Genomic DNA, 10425 nt, shown 5'->3' on the forward strand with positions numbered 1-10425 from the left:
AGAGTCAAAAAAAAAGTCAAACTCTTCTTGGCTGTGCTGGCTAGCTGCACATTTGAAAGGCAACGAGTCGTGAAAAATATTATACTTACAGCTGAGGCTGCTTTTGCTTATCAGGAGACTGCAGAAGAATTTTTAAAAGGCCTGTTACAAGAAAGTACACAAGAAAAGGATGCTGTGGAAGAGTGAGTTTTCAGCACTGATGAGACTGGCTATTGTATAAGAATGTTTGTGAATGAACATATTCATGCAACTGGACTCCAAAGCTTATGGCTTGTAATTATTTAAGGACTATACCATTAATGATTTGTAAGAACTATGTATTAGTGAAGTATCTTGATGCAGAAACACAAATCAAACAAGGTTATTGTATTGGTTGATTAACAAAAATGTTGTGCCAAAAGAATCACAGAAACCTAGCTCTGTATTTCCAGTAGGAGCAATAATTCCATCCTTTCTAATTCATTATTCACAGTTACTTATAGAAAAGAACTAAGAATGAGAATTGACTATATGTGTGTGAATACCTGTTGTATATGTGTGTGTACAACCACACCACACACACACACACACTCAAGGGTGGGCTTGCTTTCTCTCCTCATCCCCCATTAGAGAATTCATAGGCTGAGAGAATCTCTCTTGATGCAGAGCATGGACAGATTGGAGGAGGGGTGATGTAAATAAAGTAAAAACTTTGCTTTTATCCTTTCTAATCTATCTTTTCTTATTCTATGTCATACTGAGTTCTCATAAACACTTATCTGGAACTCTCACAAAGATATTTTCATCTATTAATGGTTGTTAAATTGGCATTTCCATAAGTGGAAGGAAACCCCTGGACCCATCCTAAATCTGTCATCTTACTACCCTAAACTTCACTCTTTGGCCATTCCTTATAAGCCAGTGCTCCCTAAGGCTCTCTTCTTGAGAAAACTAGAATCTTCAGAGATCTCGTGTCCTTTACAAAACCAGCTCTAGGGGATATTCTATTGAAAGCCCTTCCAGGCAAAGAACAGTGCCCTCATAACAACTGAGGCAGTCGGAGACAAGACAGAGACAGGATTCCATCCTGGTGCTCAATCTGGTGAGTCTTCCCTGTGTCCTAACTCACAGTGCATTCTTATTTCACAGTGATGGGCAAAAGAAAAGAAGAGGGATAGGAGAGGAAGAGAAGAGATACAAGATAAGTTTTGGAAGAGGAAGACAAGCTGAAGCTTAGGGAAAGAATAAGATCACATTTAGGAAGGGGCCATATAGCACTAGAAAAACATTGGGGTTTCATCCTGAATCCTTTTGGTGTGCATTTAGAAAAAACCAGTATCCTGATATCTAAAGAATGATGATAACATAGTATCTTTGGACTAGGTTCAATATGTTTTAAAGAATTATCTTTAAAACTAACAACATATTTAGGGGTTTTTATCTTTATTTTGTATATTTTATTTATAGATGAAATACTTATCTATTTTCCTTTGATTACAGAGAGAATAAGCCATGATACTGGTTTCAGTACACTTAGTATCACTGTAGAGCTCATGCTTTTAAGCACTGCAAAGTACTGTGCTCTAATAAATCCACGAAGTGATGAGAGTCTAAACTAGCCCTATTAAGATGGAACAAATGTACCAACTTTAAAGATACTGGAGAACTCGTATTAATTGTATTTTTTTTTTATGTGTGAGGAAGAGAGGAAGTTGCTATTCAGAAATTTTGATCTAGCCAGTTCACTAAATAGTAATGATGTAAGACGGGCAGTTATAAATTTCATTTTTTCTGTATGTCTTCCAATTATTTTTTCTTGGTTATTCATATTACTGGTGTCTCTACTTAACCAACTACTGAAGATCCATTGAAGAATACAATTATCTGAGTTGAGAGATATAATTCCTTAATTATTTTATTTTTAATACAGAGTATAATACCATTTTCCCCTCTAACAACAACAATAAAAAATACTTACAAAAAGTCAGAAAGGTAACTCCTTTAATGGTGAACTTTGCCTCTATCAGCTAAAGTACTTTTCTTATTTATTGAGAATTTGTTGCATATAGGTATGATGAAAAAGGAAAAACATTGTTTTCTAGATTCCTCATACTATTGCCTACATTTCCAATCTTCAGAGGTGTTATTTAAGAATACAAAAATTTTATTCCATAAAATAACCTTCCTTTGGAACTTACACTGATAAGTCACAGAATCTTTTGCTTCCATAATTGAACCCTAATTTCGCATCTTTGTTGTCCACATCACACTTTTTAGAGTATTTACTATTCCAGTACCAGGCCAGAATATTATAGAAAAAAAGACTTTTTTCTTTTGGACACTTCAGAAAGTATCTTCCACACACACAAAAAATGTATTGTTCTTAGCTTCCCTTCCTTACCACTGTTTACTATATCTTCCTGGGAGTCCCCTGTTTCCTCATATTGTACTGCTCCTTCTTTACTGTTTTATTCTGGACAGCACACTCTTCTTGACTTTGCTTCCCATATATCAATGTCTGGATAATACTGTGACTGTCTTATTGAAACTGTGATCATAATAGGTATTGCTCCCCTGGAAATATCCAATGATACAAAATGATGAAAAGATACTTTTTATTACAAAACAATCACACATATGAATCCTTTAAATATATGCCTCCAACAAATGTTGTAAATGAGATACATGAAAGAATGGAAGAACAGTGGAGCTAACTTTGAAAGTGATAGATTCAGTTTGTTCAGAATATGCTTTTAATCTAGTCTCTTCAAAATATTTTCCATATATCTTAAACACAAAATTACAAATGCCTCCAATTCTTGATGAACATGCTGATATTTATTATTCAGACGGCCATGGCCTTAAAAGAGATTGTGTGTTTGTGTGATTGTGTGTGGAGAGGAAACTGTATATATGATATGAGTGGGGCATGAATTATCTTTTCCTTATTTCCATATTAATTTATTTATTTCCTCTCTACCTTTTGCTATAAGCCTTTTAACTATAAGCATTTCAAGCATTTGGCAAGTCTCTTAAATTATTTGTGGTTCAGATCCATATGTAAAATAGGGTTAAATATGTTCTCCTATATGTGTTTATAAATATTAGAGATGATATTTTCACAGATTTTGGCAACACTGAAAGGACTAGGCAGTACCTGAAATAAACGCTTCTTTTTAGTGGCATAAAATATATACACCAGGTGATATAGTACTTAGATACACAGAATTCCTGGACTCAAATGTCTGCTTTGAATCTAGACTCTATAGCCTATATCCACCACACAAGACCTTGGGCAAGTTCTCCAAATCCTCTCTGACTCAGTTTCTTTATCTCTATAATGAGGCCCCTAATAGTATTGCCTATGGAAAAAGTTTGAAATGAGTTAATATATGTAAATATTTTAGAACAGTACTTAAAATATAGGAAATGCTGTATGAATATTTGATATCTTTAATTTCATATAAATTGGGGTATTGTTTTCTGATCATTAATTAATAAGGAGAACCTTGGAATAAATTACATGCATGATAAATTGGAAGTTTGCATAACTACAGCTCAGAGAAAAGAAGAAAAATGTCTAATTCTATCTTGTAACTTGAATATTCTGGAAAGGGGTAAAGGGAGTGAAGTTTTGGAGACAATAACCATGGAACAAGCAATAAGCTAGGCCATTTGGATAGGAAGTTATTTGGTTCTCATAAACTATAAGAGGAAAGTGTTCTTTGTCACATTTTAAACATAGAAAAGGCAAACTAGTGATTTCTATAATTAGTGATCAAGAGCAAGTAGCTTCACCAAGACTTCACCAACAAATCTTTCACCTATCAAATGCAGACGATGGTGTAACTATCTTGTTATTTTGGATGAGAAATGAGTTTATTTAGGAAATAATATTTAGAACACTGTCTGCTTATTGATAAGCACTCTGTGAGTGTCATTGAATAGATACATACCAGTCTTAATTGTCTATACATGCTCTTCCTTGTTTTCTTTTAGAGCAAAAGAAGATTTTACTAAATATGGAAGTAAGTAAATACATAAATAAATAGATGGTAGCTAATAATGTTATTTTGAATACACTTCTTATTTGTATAATAAGGAATAACCATTAACAAATAGGTTGATTTTAATTCTTTATTTTTAGTATTTGAGATTATATCTTATTGAATCCATGTGTTCATCAACATTTACTATACATCTCGTGTGTTAATACCTGTGTGTTGCCATCTAACCAAATCGAACCAATAGAAATAACTATTTATAGAGGCTAGCAGATCTCTTTGAATGACAAAATTGAAAGTAAATTATGTTGGTGAAGATCAAAGGAGGTAATGATGTAGATATTAAGGCAAAATCTTAGCATACTACCAATGATGAGAATATTGCAAATGAAACCATTCTCTCTAACAAAGAAGAAAGGTACTAACAAAGATTAATATGTTATGTAGAATTTTTTATTACAATTTACTGCATAATTACTTTCAAAGTCTTCTCATTGAGAATTCACTTCACATAGGTCTTTATGAAATATATTTCTAACTGTGAGAATTAACTGAGATGAGAATATTCACGATTATATGTTCTTTTTCTTTAGATTTAATATGCTACAGAGTTTTATCTGGTATCCTGCAGATTGGTAAACACATGTACATAAAAAAACATGGACATGTGAATTACCTAGCATGATGTCCCTTCCTAATGACACTCAGTTTCACCCCTACTCCTTCTTGTTGCTGGGGATCCCAGGACTGGAAACACTCCACATCTGGATTGGCTTTCCCTTTTGTGTAGTGTACATGATTGCACTCATAGGGAACTTCACTATTCTGTTTGTGATCCAGGCTGAGAGCAGCCTGCACCAGCCTATGTTCTACTTCCTGGCCATGTTGGCTACCATTGACTTGGGTCTCTCCACAGCTACCATCCCTAAGATGCTCGGAATCTTCTGGTTCGGTCTCAGGGAGATCATCTTTGAAGCCTGCCTCACTCAGATGTTTTTCATTCACAATTTCACGGGTATGGAGTCAGCAGTCCTCTTGGCAATGGCTTATGACCGTTATGTGGCCATCTGCAACCCACTTCGATATAGCATCATCCTCACCAATAAGGTTGTTTCTGTGATTAGTCTTGGTGTGTTACTGAGGTCATTTATTTCTGTTATTCCTATTGTATTTCTCATTTTGCGATTACCCTTCTGTGGGAATCACGTCATTTTCCATACCTACTGTGAGCACATGGGTCTCGCTCGTCTGTCTTGTGCCAGCATCAAGATCAATATTATTTATGGTTTGTGTGCTATTTCAATCCTATTTTTTGACATCATAGCCATTGCGCTTTCTTACATTCAGATACTCCATGCTGTTTTCCGTCTTCCTTCCCGTGAAGCCCGAATCAAGTCTCTCAGCACATGTGGTTCACATGTTTGTGTAATTCTTGCTTTCTATACACCAGCCCTCTTTTCCTTCATGACACACCGCTTTGGTCGAAATGTCCCCCGCTATATCCACATACTTCTGGCCAATCTTTATGTTGTAGTACCACCAATGCTCAACCCTGTCATATATGGAGTCAGAACCAAGCAGATCTATGACTATGTAAAGAAAATACTGTTAAAAACATGAGAAACTGAAAAAGAATAGTACCTAACATATATGAGATGGAACTTTTAAGCAGAGAAATAAATGCCTTGTAATATTAAATTAAATAAATTTAAATGTGCTTGACAGAAATGTTTATTTATTTTGGCTCCTTTCTGTATTTTAATGTGTTCAGAGAGTGAGAGTTTAAGTTTCATTATCCAGTTCACATGGTAAATGATGGCTTATCAAGCTTTATATGTGATATTTCTATCACCAGTATCAATAGTTCTCAAGTAGAATTTACGGAATGTGCCATTTTTTTTTTTTACACTGGCTACCCTATATCATTTCTGTGAACTTTTTGATAATTCTCACTCTCTTTTTATCTCCAAGCCTCTCTGTATTTGTTTCTTTCACCTTACTCTGTATCCCACTCTCGTCCTTCCCTTTTTTCCCCTCTGTCTTCAGAAGCCACTCATCCTCATTCTGTTATAAATATTTAAACATCTAAAATTCTGCCATAGATTAAGTACTGATTTTGTACATGACAATGAAGTGAGTAAATGACTGGGACTACAAAAATCTCCCTTATAAATTTTTGTGTGGTTTGTCACATTTAGATTTTCATAGACTAACCTATAATGTAAACATGAATAAAGGAACCACTTATAACCTACTGAGGTTGCTTAATTTCATCTCCCAGCTCTGTTTTCCAACTTACTTTTAGGCTCATTTGTAGTTGTTTCCTTTGTTCTGTTATTCTTCATATGATTTTAACAGCTAAGCAGAAATTGAGTTCAGTTCTAATTCTGTCTTTAATATATAACTTTTAATAATCCTCAACATCATAATTCTGTAAATATAGTCATAGTGATATGTCAAAGATAAACCATGATGACTTAATTATACCATGTTCCTAAAGTACTATATATTTCACAGTTTTACATAATACAGTATAGTGTTCTGTATTTTGCGAATAGTAGATATAAAATAATTGTTAGCTGTTAGTATTATCATTATTATTTTATAAGTATGTTTCGTTTTTTATTCTTACCATTGATAACAGTGTTTCTACTAGAGATGTTTATACATTTTTTAATATCACCCTCAGATAAAATACCCTGAAGCCAATGTGATGTAATTAAAGTTCAATAGTATCAAATATAATATGAAGATATTATATATGTACATTATATATATATATATATACATGCACACACAAGTTACTAATGCACAACTAATTTGTTGACATTTAGTAAGCATTGTGATTGTCCTGAAATTTTTTTTTAAAGGAAATTAAATGCTCATTTTCCCTATGTCCACCACAAATTACATTTATATTTTTCATATATATGTTAAACATTATTTCTTAGTCTTTAAAACAGGAATTTTTAATTTTGAAATAATTATTCACATAATGTATTTTTTTTCTTTCTCCATAAGTAGTATGAGGGAAGTTATCTCCATAATCTTTGTCATCTAGCTCGTATTCTCTTAATTTGAACCTTATGTTCCTCTTTCTAACTTTCTCTATCCTAATTTCTTTCATCAAGGATGCGATAACCCTATCTCTGAAGTACCTTTACCACTAGCCACTGTTGGTCTTCCAGGGCAGTTCATTTTATTTCACAAGTATCTCTTAGATATTTTTCTTTCTGCCTCTGATGCTATGGGCTTATTTGGTATTTTTAGAGGCCAGCATATGATATTTGCACTTTTGCTGCGTTCTTCACACCAAACGTCTCTCCCAAGTTCACTTTTCCTATCACACTTACCGTCTTTCTTGGTCTTCATTTTCTAGAGATATGTCTATTTCTTGATCAACTCTTCTACTATCCAAGTATGCCTACTTTATAAGACTTATTGCCTTGCCTTTCCCTATTCACTAAATACAAGTGCCACACCAATTTTCTGGCATTTGCATTTTAATTTTAAAATCTACCATTCAAATAAAATCTTTATTCACAAAAAGGAAAACATCGGTACACATGGGAATGACTTTCTATATGTCAGCAAATTCTGGGGCAATTTCTCTTACACTGGTGAAAGTAGAGCGATACTCACTTTTCTTTATTTAATATGCACTTACGCTTAGTTCTCTTACAACTTAACATTATAATACCATGCAGTGAGTGCCTATCATTTTCTCTCTTCGTGGACCATAAGGAATTTGACTCACACGATTATTCAATAAATGTCTACTAAATGAATCAATCTAAGAAAGAATGAAAGAACTTATATGCTTATTATTAGTCATAGTATAACACAAGAAAATGAACATTAAATGTATCTAATAGTGTAAGTTACCATTGCCAAAAGTACTGTGTAGAGAAAAGGCTGCAAAAACGAATATTATATTGCATCGAGAAGATGTGAGTACACATATAGAGGATAATTTGGTGACAGAAAGAAGGGAGGGTTGGAGAGCTGGGAGAATAGGGTGAAGGGTTAAAGATGGACAAATTAGCAGTTGATATATGGTCACAGAGATGGGGAGCACGGTGTAGGGAATGCAGTTAGCATTAATACATTGGCAAGATGGAAAACCAAAGTAGAGAAAGAGCAACTAGGGGGATCGTTTTATAAACTATATAATGTCTAACCAATGTACTATGTACTTGAAACTATAAAATAAAAAGATGTGAGTAAATGATTTAATTCTAAAAATAGTAAATGTGAGAGCACAGCACATCTTCCCATCTCAAATAATGGATTCATGCAAAATGTAACATAAATTAGCAGATTCTTTGCAACAATCGATCTTAATGTTATATAATAATTGTTTTAAACACTTTTACAATCATTATTCTGGTTAGGATGTCTCAGGTTGCAAAAAAAAAATAAAGAAAATCATGGTATAATTTTTTTTTGACTATTATAAAATCTATTTTACATAACAATAAGCCCAGTAGAAGATCAGGATCCAAAGTTGGTTTTTCAATGACCCACAATGTAATTAAGGTTTTTTTCCTCCAGCCTTTAAAGAGCTGAAAAACTTCTCTCAACAGTCATCTTAAATTGAATAAATATTTAGTACCCAAGGTAATTCCCAATGCATCAAGTGACTTAATTTCTAGATGTCTTCTTCCTTAACTATAATTTATTCATTAAATATATAATTACAAAGAATATACTGACAGATATCCTGTTGATGAGGAAGATGTAAGTATAATAAATATAGCCCCACTTATAAACAAAAGCTTATAGTAAACATACAGAGATTTACATGTAATTATTTTATATACTTGTATCATATACATAGCACTAATTGCAATTGTAAAATTTTGGGGAACTGTGTAAGAATGGGGTATCATTAAATAAACATATATTGTATACATTAATAAAACTTTACACAGAAGAGGTTTCACTATTTTTTTTCGAGTGAAAATAAAATCACCATTTTTTCAAAGTCATATGTATGTACAAATATTTATGGAAAACATTTTAGTTATTAGTGACTTTTACAAATATATATATTTGACTTTATGTGTACATTTTATTTTTTCAAATTGACTAAATGATAGGTATTATTTAATAAAACTTATGTAAGTAAAATTAAATGTAAGTATAAAACTGTAGTTGATTGCTGAGAGATAAAAGTGGCATAATATCACAGAGTATTTTAAACAGTTCCCAGTGAATTTTCTTCATGTATTATTCTTAAGACCTCATATTTCTGTTTCATTCCTGGTGGTTTTTTTATTCAGAAAAGGAAATTCAATAAAATATTTTTGCCTTTTCACTTTATGTTTGTATGTGTCATTATGACATTATAATGTACTAATCCAAGTGGACATCACCTCATTGCACTGCCAGCTTTCATTTATTGGTCGTTTCTGCACATCTTTTCGTTTGCTCTGTTTCTTGTCTCTCTACTCCTCTTCTTCCACCTTTTTAAATTTAATTTTTTTCATATATTATATTAGTTTCAGGTGTACAATGTAGTAATTAGATATTTATGTAACTTACAAAGTGATTCCCCCCCAATAAGTCTAGTAATTATCGATACCATATATAGTGAATTACAACATTATTGAGCTATATTCCCTTAAGCTGTTCTTTAAACTTTTATCACTGTTTTTTATTTTTATAACTGCCAATTTGTGTTGCAATCTCATCACCTTTTACAACCTTTCCTCCAACCACTCTCCCATCCGGCAACCATTAGTTCATCCTCTGTCTCTAAGAGTCTGTTTCTGTGTCATTTGTTCATTTATTTTGTTCTTTAGATTCTTTTTTTTCAATGTGTGTTTAATTAAATAATGAATTAATTAACTGATTAATTAGTTTCAAGTACACAGTACATTGGTTAGAGATTTATATAGTTTATGAAATGATTCTCCTGATTACTCATGCTCTCCTCTGGATCTATACCTAGCCATTCTACATGCAAGAGAGATCATATAGTATTTCTTCCTCTGACTAATTTTACTTCACATAATACCTTTTAGGTCTACCCATGTGATCACAAATGATAAAATTTCATTTTTTTTATTGTTAAGTAATATTTCACTGTATATATGTACCACCTCTTCTTTATCTAGTCGTCTATTGATGGACACTTAGATTGTTTCCATATCTTGGTTATTGTAAATAGCAATGCAGTGAACATAGAGGTACAAGTATTCAAATTAGTATTTTGGAATTTTTGGAAAAATATCCAGAAGTGAAATTGTTGGGCCATAAAGTAGTGGACTTTTTAATTTTTTGAGGAATTTCTAAACTGTATTTCATAGTGGCTACACCAATTTACAATCCCACCAAGGTTTCTCCTTTCTTCACTTCTTTGTCGACACTTGCTGTTTATCGATTTATTGATGATAGCCATTCTGACAAGTGTGAGGTGACAGCTCATTGTGGTTTT

The 10425-nt window shown here is 32.7% G+C and overlaps 1 protein-coding gene across 1 annotated transcript; it reads left to right on the top strand.

Moving 5' to 3' along the window:
* The first annotated feature begins 4661 nt into the window (after positions 1-4661).
* Positions 4662-5603, top strand: LOC107509440 (olfactory receptor 52E2-like). Its single transcript, XM_016141920.2, has one exon. It carries the CDS (start codon positions 4665-4667, stop codon positions 5601-5603), a length of 939 nt encoding a protein of 312 aa, XP_015997406.2. The 5' UTR covers positions 4662-4664.
* Positions 5604-10425: the final 4822 nt, after the last annotated feature.

This window comes from Rousettus aegyptiacus, unplaced genomic scaffold (assembly GCF_014176215.1).
Source record: "Rousettus aegyptiacus isolate mRouAeg1 unplaced genomic scaffold, mRouAeg1.p scaffold_m13_p_5, whole genome shotgun sequence".
Classification (NCBI taxonomy): Eukaryota; Metazoa; Chordata; class Mammalia; order Chiroptera; family Pteropodidae; genus Rousettus; species Rousettus aegyptiacus.

Bases quoted from the DNA above. Each gene is read 5' to 3' on its own strand.
- LOC107509440 (XM_016141920.2), top strand. From the start codon at position 4,665: ATGATGTCCCTTCCTAATGACACTCAGTTTCACCCCTACTCCTTCTTG.